General features: G+C 41.1%; 1 protein-coding gene across 1 annotated transcript in view; it reads left to right on the top strand.

The window, feature by feature from the left end:
* SUCLG2 (succinate-CoA ligase GDP-forming subunit beta) overlaps window positions 1-14,992 on the top strand; it is a 244,413-nt gene that overhangs the window by 38,807 nt on the left and 190,614 nt on the right. The window contains exon 2 of the mRNA XM_081820393.1: window positions 12,749-12,890. Within this exon, the coding sequence (XP_081676519.1) occupies window positions 12,749-12,890 (142 nt within the window). The remainder of the gene's footprint in view (window positions 1-12,748; window positions 12,891-14,992) is intronic.

Here is a 14,992-nt window from a genome sequence, read left to right as displayed (position 1 = left end):
TTGAAATAAAGTCTGCCCCTTGCAAGCTTTTCCTGAATTTATTGGATGGGACTTCTGGGAGTAATTTAAGGAGGGCTAACAAATTGGGAACTGAAGGGGGTGGAGGAAGGAAGGGGGCAGGGCTCTATGAAGGAGCTAGATCTGATGCACTGAGATGTCATATTTGACCCATTGTCATGGCTGTGTTGAACACACGTATGCCAAAGCCCTATCACATACCTTACATGTATGTTTCCTCCCAGCAACCCTGGAAGGTTGGGTACTCTGTTTTATTAATAGCTGTGCTTTACTTGCTCAATATCACAAGCTCATTCCAGGTGGAGAACTTGAAAAACACCCCTTTAGGTCTTTTCATACTGATGATGTTTTTGTTTAATGTGGTTGAGGAAAAATATGTAGTATTTTCCCTTCTGACCCTCATAAATAGTGAGAGTAATAGTCTGCTCTAATGCATGTGTAAATGTGTAAAATGGATGGCTGGGGTTAGCTGAGCAATTAATGGCCTCAGATTGATCAAGATTGAGCTCATGGCTGTTCTTTTATTGTATTCTTTTGAATTTGATTTCAAGTTAGCACTATACTTGAGACTATTCTTAGAATCTTAAACCCCCTTTTATTACCAGAGAGACTCTTTGGTAACAGAATTCACTGGAGTGAATTGAAGAAATCACACATGCATACACGTGCATGTGCGTGCGCGCGCACACACACACACACATTTTTATGGGATGAAACAGACATAATTTTCAGGACATAACTTCCAGAGTTACTCATTTTTGCCATAAGTGAGCAAAAGCCAGATTTTTATGAACATAAAACTGTCCTGAGACCAAGGCACTTGGCCGAAACCTTAGTCAGTCCATAGACGAAAACCAGTGTCTACGACCCCTTCCCTGAGCTCACGTGTTCTACAAAGATGCGGTATTGGTGTGCTGGAAGGGCAGTGCCTGAGCAGGTGGATGCACTCTTCACGCTGGCTTGTTGAGCAAGGTGCTGTTGGCTTGGTAGCAGGTGTAGTAATGCCTCGAGGCCGTAGTTACTCGTCATGAGCTCTTGGCCTGCCATGATCTCAGGGTTCTTCCAGACCTTATTTTCTGTTTTTTTCTGATTGAAATTGTATTTTATACCTTATATTTTTCATTTTATCGATTAGTAAATCCATCTTTATGGAATTGTATAGTTACTAAATTTATTACACTAAGTGTACAATTATTTTTATTTAGAGAAAAAGCAGAATATTGAGATTAATGTCATAGTCATCCGTGTGTCCAGGATGAAGAAGTTTTAAATATTGCTGTTTTCTTGTATTTGCTCAGATCATTTTTAGTAAAAGATGTAAAGCGTAACTGATAATGCTGAAGTCTCTTGGTGCCCCTTCCTCAAACCCATAGCCCTCTCTGACTCTCTGACAGAGTTACTATCCTAAAGTTGACATGTCACCTTCTAAACTTTGGCTATGACAACTTGTATATGTAGACGAGGAAAACACTTTTTCCTTTTACTCATCTTAGGTTCATTGGCCAAGGTCCTGCAAATGAGTCTACCAAATGACAGAGTAACTAGAGAAAAAGAAACAAGTTTATTAATAGGTACACATTCCCCTGGGAAAACTCACTAATCCATGACTCAAAGGGGTAGTCAGAACTTGGGTCTATGTCGCATCTTAATACAAGAACAGTAAATTTGCAGAGAAGTGCTAAGCCAAAGGAAAAGGACTTTGAGCTCCTAGGGGCAACAAACTGTAGGAAGGTCAATCTAGGGGAATGCTAATGGAAGATAAGGATTGGTAAGGTTTGTTATAGTGACTCCTATGATGCTGTCTCTGGACTAAGAGTGTAGACTTAACGTCCCGTGATTAAGAATCATCCTGCCCTTTTGGGTGGAGGGAGAAGGGGAGCAGAGAGTTTTTCTTGTGTCTGCTTTTCTGGTATCCTCAGCTCAAAATAATCTTTATGCCTGCCTGCCTTCCCTCCTCCCTCCCTCTCTCCCTCCCGTCCTTCCTCCTACATGGTGTTTCTTTAATCAAGGGAGGCCTTGTGTTTTCTCCTTGGAAAGAAGCTGCAGATGGGCCAGTGTAGCAAGATAGGGCTAAAGCAGGGCAGTTTGCATGTTGCCCACTGGAATTAATAGTAAATAATGGAAGATGGTTGTAAGATCAAAAACCCAGAAGCTCTGATGTGGTGGAATGATGTATGGGACTCTCAAAAATTAAGCATGATGCAAAGGCCAGTTTGGGCAGAAAATCCAAGGTTAAGATTGTTGCTAAGGAAATGCTTCTTTTTTAGCTAGCAGGTATATAAAATTCACTAGGTTCATATGAACTGTGTCAAGTGTGTGTCTGTGTGTGTGTTTGTATCTAATACTAGATTCCCCTTTACTTTAAAGCCCACATGTAATTCATGAGTAAGCTTTGCTTCATCACCAAACTATATCCCGAACCCCTTCATTTCTCGGTTTCTACCTCCACTGTGCTTCTCTGTTATTTAGTTGAGGGTCTGCAAACTGGCCTGCCAGCCAAAACTGTTTCCGCAGACAAAGCTTTACTGGAACACAGCCATGCCTATTCATTTATATATTATCTCTGCCTGCTTTATGCAACAAAGTTGGAGTTGCAGCAGAGACTCTCTGGCCTCAAAGCCAGATTTACTATTTGGCTCTTTACTCTTTACTATTTCTGTTCTGCTGTTTATAGAAAAAGGTGGCTGACTCTGGGCTGGTTTAACGCAGCTCTTGTAACTGGTTCCCTTCTCTACACAGAAGAAAACAGAGTGACTTTTCCAAAGTGCGAACTCAATCTCACTCTCCTGCTTAAAACTCTGAGTGAATAAAATCTAAACTCTGGACCGCAGCTTCCAAGCACCTTCATGGTCTGGTCCCTGCTTCCCTCTCTCCTCCTCACTGACCTAGTCTCCCCTAGCTCCTGCCCCTACTAACCCTTTCCTGCCACAGGGCCTTGGACCATGCCTGCTAGGTTTCTCCCCAGCTTCTTCATGTGCCTGTCTCCTTTCTGTCTTCAGGTCTTTGCGCAGATGGCATTTGCTCCCAGGTCACCTCACAGTGTGCCCTTTGCCTCCATAATTCCTCATGTGTGTTATTTCCTCCAGAGCACTTCCCACTCTGTCAGTACATTCTCCCCTTCTGTGTTCATGTCCTTCTCCCCTGCCTCCCCTCCTAGGACCTGAGCTCTGTGACAGCAAAAGACCTTGTCTGTGCTGATGACCAGTAGACCTTATATTATGACCGTATTATAAATGCCCAGTGGAGAACTGTTCAAATAAATGAACAAAGTACAGATTCTGCCGGTTTCCCTGGTAGGAGCATGTATATGTTTACTCTACCTTAATTTGTTTTCTTTCTTCATGTAAATAAATCCTGCCCACTTCTGTTCACAATATAAAATTCAGGTGATTTTCCTCTGCAACATAGTCGACCTAGCACCCTCTACACTAGGGGATGGGCAGGCATTTTCGAAATGATGCTGTTCACTATTTTTAGTGCCTTTTATACATTTGCTTCTGCTGTTGTGTTAATATGCTAATGTTTATCAAGGTTGTATTTTTTTTCCCTCCCCTTCTTTCTTGCTGCTGGCAGAGCTGCAGTACAGAGTTATGGAATGAACTCTCCTTTGGGCATTTGTCCTTACTGCAAAGAGTTTTACATTTCTTTGCTCCTTAAAAAAACAGGCTGCTTTTCTGCTGAACCTAGGATAAAAAGAACGAGGCGGTATCTCTGAGAATCTTAATTCTTTTGACTTAGTGAAACCCATCTAGGAGCCTTTCATTCAGAGCTTCCCATTTTTCCCTCCAGCCTCATATTCAGGACAGCTCCTTACCTTCCTGCACTGAAATCTGTACACCACCTCCTGTTTCTCCTGCGGCCCCATTCATTGCTCAGGACCCACTTTTGTGGACTGGGGGTGGGGGGAGGGGGCATTCACCGTTAGTGTTTCACTGAAGAGCAGACTGTGGAGTCAGGCACACCTGCATTTGAAAAATGGCCCTGCCTCTAAACGTCTCTTAGTCTTAGCAACACTTCGCTTCTCTGAGCCTTACTTTGCCCATCTGTACAATGGGCTTCTATCAGCTTCTTCCTTGTAGGGCTGTTGGGAGAATTAAATGAGGTAATGCTTGTCAAGTGTATAGTAGAATTTCTGTAACTTCATGGCACTGCTGCATGTCAGCTAGGATTCGGTTTGGTTTAAAAATAGAAGATTTTGTCAGGGTACCCCAAGAAGCATTAATCCTCGTCATAAACACTATGATCCAGTTTCTGGATGGTCTGCAAGTTGAACTTTCATTTCCTTCCTGGTAGGACAGGTTATTTATTTTTAACAGATGCTGCCCCCTCCTTACTGTGGGGTCTTCAGGCAGAGGGGTGTGTTGCTGTCAGAGACACAGTGCCCGAGGAGCAGAAGCGGCCCGGGCTCCTCGTCTGATCTCAGTCTGCTCTTGTATAAAGGAGAGCCTCACTCTTGTTCCTCTTCATCAGGAAACTTGACTTTGCTTCTCCAGCCCCCGGCTCTCGAGAGGCCGCACATTCCGTCCGCACCATTTGTTGCGGGGCCCCCCCTCTGTTAACTCTCACTGTGTCTGCTGCCTTGTCTTCCCTCCTTGTACATGGAACACTGTATTTTTAGGTTGGGAGTGGCAGTGTGGTCTTTGTCTGTGTCCTTCCAAGTCTTTTTTATTGATTTGGATTCACAGACTGACTCCCCCCAAAATAATCAATCAATCAGTCAATCATTTGGAATAACAGAAAGCCCATGGGTTTTTTAGACTTTGATTCAAATCCTGAATCACTTATCCGGCTGAGTAGCCTTAGACAAATTACTTCATCTCTCTGACCCTCACATTTGCTCATTTGTGAGGTGGGAGTTACCCTGGCTCAAATGAGATGGAAAGTCAAGGTACTTAGCTCAAATGGCACATTTTCATTTGCTTACTAAGTGTGAGCTTTGGTCCTTCCTTTTGTAAATTACTGTCCTTTTTCTGTGACTGTTGAGTGATTTAAGTATAGAGATTTCACTATTAGAGTTTAAAAATACTTTCCCAGATGCATTTAAAGCGAACAGCAGGACACTGTGAGCACTTCTTTATCATTTATGGGATCACCTACTATTTTTATTTTAGGGATTGTTCACTGTCTCCATGTTATACTTTCTCTTCCCCTTTGTACTTCTGCATTAAAGAATAATGGCAAAACATTCTTTTGAGTACTTATGGTCTGTTGGGCACTATTCCAGGAGATTTGCACATATTACTTATTTAACCCTCAGAGCAGCCTATGAGGATGGGCCTGTTAGTTTCCTCCATTTTGTAAGTGATCATGGTCTCCCTGTGCACCTGCTAGAGCATACAAACTCAGCCACAGAGCACTAAGTAATTGGTTAATCCATTTCCTTACACTGTGCAAAGTGGGAGTCACCTAAATGGAGAAGGGTCAGGAGCATTCCAGTTCTAGATAAAAAGGATGCTGTATTTCCAAAGGTGACTCAAAATAAAGGCCCCCCACTTTAGCCCGAACATCCAGTAAACTGTAACAAAGTGTCTGTACCCAGGTTCCTATGCTTTCTTCCACATCTGACGTCATTTTTTTCTTTTCCATAGGCTTAGGCTTCTAACACGATGTTGCTTTTCTTTGTGTTTTTAGCATGTTGTCTTTCTGAAGGAGGAGTTGATAGAATTGCATCCAGGATTAAACAGAAAAGTACCATTATTATTATTATTATTATTATTGCTGCTATTATAATTTTCCTTTTATAAACAGGATTCCACTGAATCTCTTATACAGAGTGATAGTGAAGTGGCATCTTCATCAGAGCCTGTTTTAAACAAGCAGGTCTTTTATTTTGTGATACCCATATCGAGACACATTGAGTTATATCTGTCTTTTCATGTGCACCAACACGTTTATTTGAAGCCTACTATTTCCTAGGTAACGTGACTAAGGTAGATTTATGGGTGCTAATTTACATACAGAATAACATTGGCAAAAACTAAAATATAACAAACACATACCAACTTTTGGCCTGCCACAGCCCACTGAGCATCTGCCTTTCTTGCCATGCTTGCAATGAAAGGGGAATATATTTTCCTCTGAGTTTATAGCTAATTCCTTGTTTGTATTCCACTGTCGTCATTGCTGGTGAGAGCTTGAAATGAGGTTTAAGAGCCTCTTCCTATCTCACAGCAGGAGTTTATATTAGGGGTGGTCATTCTATGTAACAGAGAATGCATGCCTTTGCCCTCCCCCCTTCCTTGATTTCACACCACATTTGGAGAATTCTGCTGCCTTGAAGTAAGGGTGCAAGCCCTTCATTTCCAAGACAAGTTAATAGATGCTCCAGGCTGTGCAGTTGGGTTAAAGCCTAGGTTTGATTACTTCCTCTCAATGTTGTTTCTAAATAGATTGATTTTCATTGCACAAATAATAAATGAATGTTTTTCTATGAGAATTGTCTTAAAAATTATAGATTAGGGTAAATCTCCCTTTAATTGCCATATTTCTGGTCTGTCCTCCTCAAGTTTACTGGCATGAGGTTGGTGAACTTCACTTGGACCTTTCCCTGTACATGTACTTATATCTATACCTGTTCTTAAAAGATAGAGAATGTTGCTTTGTGTGTGGACATGTGTGTCAGACATATAAATGTTATTCTACTTTAAATATTGAAAGAAGTTGGCTGTTTTCTTTCAGTAATATGCCTTGGAGAACAATCAATGTTAGGACGTTCATACTTACCAGTCTAGGCTAGTCAATGAGGCGATTACAAGTTATTCCCAAGATCTCAGTGATAAACACATCAAAGGTTTATTTCTCATTCATGCAAATGTGGGTCTGGTGACTCCAGGGCCAAGGCAGCAGTCTTTTCAGTAAATCAGTAATCCAGGCTGCTTCAACCCTGTCACTTTACCCTCTCCAAATGTGGCTCCCAGGACCTCGCAGCCAAGGAAAAGGGTCCTGGAGGGTTGTATGTGGTTGCTTAAGAGTTTTGGCACCCTACCTACAAAAGAACTGAGGATGTAGGGGACCACATACTGGGTGCTATTGTGTTGCCACAGATATTTTGAATGCTTCATATTGTTAGAATGCATTGTGGTTTGTTCAGCCTATTTCCTATTTGCTAGGCATCTAGATTACCGTCCAACTTTATTCTTTATTATACACAACACTGTACACAAGATCCTGGTACATATCCCTAGTACATGTTTCGCTAGGTTAAGCACCCAAAAGGAGACGTTCCAGTTCAGAACGTTGAACAGTGGTTGTTTTGAGTTTTCATCGGTGCTGTCAGATTGGTTTTTTTTTTTTTTTTTTTAAGATTTTATTTATTTATTTGACAGAGACAGACAAAGCGAGAGAAGGAACACAAGCAGGGGGAGTGGGAGAGGGAGAAGCAGGCTTCCTGCGGAGCAGGGAGCCCGATGCAGGGCTCGATCCCAGGACCCTGGGATCATGACCTGAGCCGAAGGCAGACGCTCAACGACTGAGCCACCCAGGCACCCCTGTCAGATTGGTTTTGAAGGTGGTCACACTGGTGTTCTCTTTGCATGGGTAGTGTGTGGGGAAGGCGCATTTCACCATACCTTCACCAGTAACATCATGAAACCTTCATTTTTGTTTTAATTTCTATTATCCTGGTTACTAGTGGGTCCACAGCTCTTCCTAAGACTCGACTCTGCTACCTTCCTGAGGGAAGAAGCTTTGCTGTGGAGCATATCAGGCTGCGTGCAGAAAGACCGAGGGGGCGCGCAGAGCCAGTGGGCAGATGTGGCTCACCGAGTCTCCCTTTGGGGGGCGCCCAGCTCAATGACATTTTCTCTACTCCCTTTATTGATTTTTCTCCTCCTATGCTGCTATTTCAGTAATCTCTACACCTCTAATTTTAAAACCATGGGGCGAAGGATGATTTCTCGGTCGTGTCATTTTTTTCTCTGTAGCTGTCTAATTTTGTGCTTTGAGTTTTCTTTTGAATTTTTGCCTGCTTAGTCATTGTCTTTTTATCTCTTGGCTCTCTTTGTCTTTCCCCTCATTTTTCATTCTTTTTCTTCTGCCTCTGCTCCCTTGTTCCCACAGGCCCTTAAAATCCTTATGCCGTGCTTTTCTTTTAAGCTGTATTTCCCACTTCCGTCCAAGCTTGGAAATGCTTGCTCCAGCGAAGAAACATGGAAGGGAAGGGAGCCCTGGAAAGGTCAGCATGAACATCCAGATGGAACTCACCCCAGGTGCCCACCCACCCCAGCTGTTTTGAGAACATGATGCTGTTCCTAATATGGTCACTTGCCAAAATCTGTATGAAAGGACAGAAAATGGGGATTAGTCTAGTTTTCCTCCTGCCTCTGGCTCACTAGAGGATCCTTAGGCAGGTTACTTCCCATCTTTAGGCCTCAAGTTTCCTGACGGTAAAATGAGGTTGGTCCCCACTAGTCCTTCCATACTCTGGAACCCCAGTATAGGAAACATGTGATTGCCTGAGAAATTGCCTCGGAGTGGGGTCCCAAAGTCACCTTCATAAGTGGGCCACTGCCATTGCCCTTCCACTCCTTGAAGGGGGCACCTTCAGGCTCTGTGGAGCACCAGGTTGTTTAATAGATTTAACAGGGGGAGACAGTTACTGACAAAGGTGTTAGAACTCTTGGCAGGCGAAGAGGGACTGGGAAGGCAACCCAGAGAATGGCAACAAAAGGAATCCTCTGTGAGCCTGAGGGGTGGAAGGAGGTGGTGTTATCAGAGTCTGGGGCCAGCTGATGAGTGCAGGAGTCTTGGTGGGGCAGACAGTGGGAGCTAGAATTACGGAGGAAGGGCTTTCTGGGGGGACCTGAAGCCTGACTCAGAAAGAGGAAGAAGAAGCCTGATGTCTTCTTCTCACTGTTCAGTCTCTGAATGGGGTCTCAAATTTAGGCAGAAGTCAGTTGGCAAAGAGCTTGGGTATTGACCTGAAGGCAAATGGGCAAGTAACTGGCAGAAAGTATTGAAAGGTACTGGGTCAAATGGTCCTTAAACTCTTTCCATTGCTCACATTCCGGAGTACATGAATTCCCTGGGAAGATACAAGTCTAGGGTTTTAACAGGTAGCTCTTCCTATGAGTTCAAATAAACTGCTTCTACCATTCTAGTGTCTTAGGACATCTCCACCTCCCTACCTCCCTCCCAAAGTCTGAAGCAGTTACATTTTTCCTAACAAGCACTGTGCCGGCATTTCATGAGAATTCCATTCCTGGCAGACTTCTGGCTTTTTGAGGAGAAGAACACAATCTCACTATCCTGGTCTCAGTCTTTATCACCAAGGGGACTCTGGGAATGTGGTGGGACCATAATATAAACACAGGGGACCAACAGTATGACTCAGTGGATCAACAGTGTGGATTAGAGAAATTTTGCTGCTTGATAGCTGCCTGTGATCTTTGGCCAGTGACTTAACCCTCAGCCTGGGTTTCCTGATCTGTAAGATGGTTTTATTAGTCAAGATGCTACAGATAGGCTAGGCTCTGCCACAGTCAGAAGTATTCTCCAGAATCTCAGTGGCTGGAAATCCACAAAGGTTTATTTTTCATTACGCATTCATTGTGAGTGACCTGGGAGTGTGTCTGTCTTCACTGTGACCCCTGACTGATAGGTTAGCTGCCAACATAAATATTCCCATTCCCCATGTCGAGAGAGAGAACTTAGGGGGAGAAACGTTGGTAATCAAATGTTTGTCCACATGAGTTACACCATATATATTCATGATTTATTGACCAGAACTAGTTACACAGCTGCACCTAACTTCATCTAAGGCAGGGAAGTATCTAGAAGGAAGACGACTAGCGGTATTGGTTGGTTTGCATTAACAACAGTTGCAGAGAGAAATAATAATACTTCACTTTTCACAATGGTTTTGACTGTTAGATAACATGAGTGCTTAGTAGAATGCCTAGCACATGGTCAATGCTCCATAATAGGAGAGGAATCTATTCTAAAATATTACTGCTTTTATGATTTAGCAGTTGATTACATTTCCAGCATACTTGACACCATCCACTTAGTAAATTTCTCTCCTTTTTTTCTTCCCCCTGAAAATGCAGTTAGACTTAACCTTTTCCTCTCTGGATATACCACAGATTCTTAGTAAATGCAGTTGAATTGATGAAGTTTTAGACCCAGCCACGGACCCTACTCTTCTGAGCTTAGGTTTAACAAAGGTAGATGATTATTCTGTAAGATGATTGTGGAGTGATAGCTTGGGTATCTGCAGTGGCTTGGAACTATGTTCACTGTGTTAGTTTTCAATTTAAGAACAACAGACTTTAAGCAGGCTTTCATCTGAGTCAATGCAGAAACGGTCAATCTGTATTATATGTCTGTGAAGCTGGTCTTTGGATCAATTGCAATTAGTTTGCAGGAGATTGCATTAACATATCCAAAATTAATACAGCCAGTATTCTAATGAAAAGGAATTGACCAGACCACACTGTTTTTAGTGGCTGTTTTTAGTCTCTCACATGCTCTTTTCAAACTGTAGTTCTTTTTTTCTTCTTCTGTTAATGGCTTATGTGTCAACATAAACTTAATCTATTGATCCTTCCCCATCTGCCTTTTAAAAGTGGTCCTAGAATATAGTATATATCTCATGCTTAATCTTTTCTTTCATTAGGAAGCTTTTACTAAATGCCTGAAACTTGAATTTTTCTTGGTACATTTGTTGTACGATGTGTTATTAAGACTTAAGTCAATGAGTATGTTTGTGTGATATTTTGTGTTTTTCAAATTACTAATGTTTCATCAAGACTTAAAAATTCAGAAGATTAACAAATCATAAACAGTTAATAAATCATACAGTATATGATGTGAGCATAGCTTGTCTGATAATTTATTTTGACTCCAATATTATTTATTTCTGAAGATGAAGTGTAGATAACTTCAACATTTAAAACATCATTACCAGTGTTCAGAAGGCTGGAACAGAGAGATTTCTTTAGGCTCGATTATGTTGAGGTTTGAGTTTTTACGAGTGTGTGTAGATTATTATTTTTTTTTTAAGGTTTGAAGAACTTTTACTTTTCTATCTTTAGAGAAAGTTTAGAGAAAGTCACTTTCTGGAAATGAAAAATTACCTGTAGTTGAGAACAAAAGGACAAAGGCCCGCCTTATTCATTTGGCCATTTAACTAGTATTTTCCAAATGCCAAGCACCATCACATTCTTCTTTAAAATACAAAGAAGTTGAAGACACTCTCTGCCCTTGAGTAAAATCCAGTTTAGTTTTAAGGTTCTGGAGCCTTCTTGGAATGTCCCTGGTCCAGAAGAGATCCATGAATGCATTGTAGCTTGGAGATTTCAGAAGAAAGTGCCATTTTAAGGACACATTTGAGGTCCTGAAACCTAATGGTTCCATGTTGTAAAGCCCTGTGGACCTGGTAATGGTCTGTGTGATATTGTCTTGGCCATCCACCAAGGCCATTGACAGAAACCACTAGGAAGCGTATCAAGTGATTTTCTTCCACCAATCTTGTGATCAAGTTGTGTGACTGATTTTTTAGTTTGTGCATTAATGGCATTGTATCTTACCTATTGTGAGTAGTGTGTGTGTGTTTGTTTTTGCATCATGACTCATGGTTGGAAATGAGCTTAAACTAGGTATATTCATTTTTTTCTCTTTTAAAAATGGGGTGTATAGATTTGATCGGAATGATTTTGGTTTTACTGAATAAAATGAGAAGAATTTATTTGTTCATGTTGTTCTGCTCTTTGATTACTTTATTTCAGCACAGATTAAGAACTGATAGTACATATTGGAAAACCACTTCTACATGATGCTTAAAGTTACTTTAATACACAAGTTGCAGTTTTTAGGAAGTAGTTTAATTAATGATGATTGTTTCAGATTACGATCCTCAAATTTGGTGTGTGAAAGAGATAATATCATTAAACACATAATGACTGTGCCTAGCTTCTATTAAAAACTATGGTAAAGAAGTGGATTAATCTGTGGCTTGTTGAACCTCAAAGTGTTAAAAATATTTCTGAGATACCTTACAATGATTAACGATGTGCACACAGTTATTAAAATAATGCTATGAGCTTTATTTGGGTTGGCAACGGGGGGAGGCATATCCTATATAATTAACATTTTGTTTTTTGTTTTTTAAAGATTTTATTTATTTATTTGACAGAGAGACACAGCGAGAGGGGGAACACAAGCAGGGGGAGTGGGAGAGGGAGAAGCAGGCTTCCTGCGGAGCAGGGAGCCTGATGTGGGGCTCGATCCCGGGACCCTGTGATCATGACCTGAGCTGAAGGCAGACGCTTAACGACTGAGCCACACAGGCGCCCTGAGTTCTTAACGTTTTTAAAAATAACCTTTTATTCTTAAATACTTACAGACTCATAGGGAACTGCAAATGAAGTGCAACAGTCCTATGTACCCTTCCCCCTCTTGCCCTCATGTTGACATCTTACTTAGTTTCAGTTCAGTGTCAAAGCTAGGATATTGACATTGGCACATTCTTGTTAACTTGATGATAGACCCTATTCAGTTCTCACCATTTCTTTAAACCTGCATCCATTTGTTGTGTGTGTAGTTGTCCTTAACATTTTTGATTAGAAAAACAAGCATGAAGAATTTGTAGTTTTTTTTTTTTTCCTTTTAAAAAAAACCTCTGTTGCTGATTGTCATTTGAGGGTACCTGTAAGACTGGCTACATGTGTTGCCTGTTATTTTTCTTGTTATTTTTAAGTGTTCTTACCTCTCTCTCTCTCAATTTCTCTAGGCAGTTCAGTTAACCCCGCGAAGATGGCTGAACCTGCAGGAATACCAGAGCAAGAAACTGATGTCTGACCACGGAGTCAGAGTTCAAAGATTCTTTGTAGCAGACACTGCAAAGGAAGCTCTGGAGGCTGCTAAGAAACTAAGTAAGCTAATTCACAACAGGTGAAATAACACTTGCCCAAATTAGTGACCTCACAGGTAGCAGTGAACCAGTAGGTAAATTTCTTTGTAGCGGGTTATACTAATGGCAACAGATACGATGGAGAGCTTTTGAATTATAAAGGCTAAAAAGCCCAATTAGGAAAACTTGGTTCTTTTTTACAAGATAGCAGGGTATGGGATGTCACTCTGTAATTTTTCTGAATTTTTCCACCACTGTTTCACTTGGTTCTCTTGATCTGTGGGTTAGTGGCTGGGAGAAATAAGGGTGAATAGTTTAGAGTGTCAAAGAGAAGCCCACAGCAAGGTAAGGCAGGAAAAATGGTTGGCATCCTTATTTAAGCCTCTAGAACATGAAGAAATTTCTCTCTGAGTGACTGGAGCGTGCATGCATTTGGAAGCCAGGCTGACTTTGCATCGGGGTTTTGCCCTCGCATTTACCAGCTCTGTAACTTTGTATAAGTGCCTTCCTTTTTGTGCTTCAGTTTCCTTATCTAGAAATCAAAGCTACTGTGTTATCCTCCAAGTGCTGTTGTGAGCCTTTAAGGGAGACTATACATTGATATGTGGTAGAAAATCTACCTTATTTCCTAATTATAGATTGAGAAATTAGGAATCAGATCCAGCTGTTTTTTCCACGAGTATTCCTTCTAGTGGTATTCAGACTCTCTTACTGTCAGTCTGGTTTAGCACTGTCCAGTAGAAATAGAACGTGAGCCACATAAGTAACAATGTTCTAGGTCATATTAAGAGAACTAAAAAGAAATGGGTGAAATTAATTTTAGTAATATATTTTGTTTACCCCAGTATATCTCACCCCAGTATATCCAAACTATTGTCATTTCAACATGTAATTAATGTAAAAGAATTATCAGTGGGATTGTGTACATCTGGTTTCTGTCCTGCTCTTGAGGAATCTGGTTTGTATTTTACATTTCCAGTGCATCTCCTTTCACACTAGCCACATTTCAGGTGCTCAATGGATACGTGGGGCTAGTGGCTACCATATTGGACAGCATAGATCTGGACACTGGAAGGAAGTGCATGTGTATTCTTTGCCTGCAGCTTTGGAGAGTGGTGGCTTCCCACCAGAAATAAAGAATGGAGCATCTGCTAACTGCCCTTGCCAGGCAGCTGTAGCAAAAGTTTGAGAGTGCAAGATAGAGGCGGGCTCCATTTTCAATCTCCTAATTTTCTATGCTCTTTTAAGAGTAAGGAATGAGGTACTTCAGCTAGTAATTGTTCTTTTATCTCCCTTACAGAGTTCCACCAGATGCTTATATGCCAGATCCTTTCTATGTTTTGTCAGTTGAAATGCACCTTTATTCTTCCCTTCAACAAATATTTATTGATTGTCAGCCACATGTATTAGGCACCGTGGCTACAGCTGTGGAAGATAAGCAAGCCCTCTTTCTTTTCAGAACTTACATTCTAGAAGGAAATTAATTTATAATTTTCAGATGCTCAATGTAGAAATTGAGAGTGACTTATAGTTTAAGAAATAGAAATTGGTTTCATTTTCAAAAACTATCAAAATTGGTTTTCATGGTGGAAAAAAAATGGTAAAATTCAACCAACACCTATATGAGAGCTCCTCTGTGCATTGTGGGAATAGACTCAGTAAACGTTAGTATTCTGACCATTTTACATGAAAGGATCATTTTTGTTTTATACTCCTGTGGTTTAGGGAATGGGTAATGAGAACAAAGAAATGTGAAGTTCAAGTCGGTCTTTGGTCTTCATTTTCCCCATTATTTCCACAAATGTGCTGACATACTAGTATTCCAGGTCCAAGGGTCCCTCAGGGAATTCTGGAAGCCAACTGATTACTATCCCCTCCCCAGTTAGGCATACCACAACAGAGAGGGCTTATCTTTCAGATTTCCAATGGAGATTTTTGGGCTTACTAAACTAATTGACTTCTTGGTCACTGGTTTGTTTTATTTTATTTATTTATTTTTTATTCTTATGTTAATCCCCATACATTACATCATTAGTTCTAGATGAAGTGTTCCATGATTCATTGTTTGTGCATAACACCCAGTGCTCCATGCAGAACGTGCCCTCCTCAGTACCCACCACCAGG

Source organism: Leptonychotes weddellii, chromosome 1, assembly GCF_054177405.1.
Source record: "Leptonychotes weddellii isolate Sample4059 chromosome 1, ASM5417740v2, whole genome shotgun sequence".
NCBI lineage: Eukaryota > Metazoa > Chordata > Mammalia > Carnivora > Phocidae > Leptonychotes > Leptonychotes weddellii.
The sequence above is the reverse complement of the archived record's forward strand: the minus strand, read 5'-3'. Positions and strand labels throughout refer to the sequence as shown.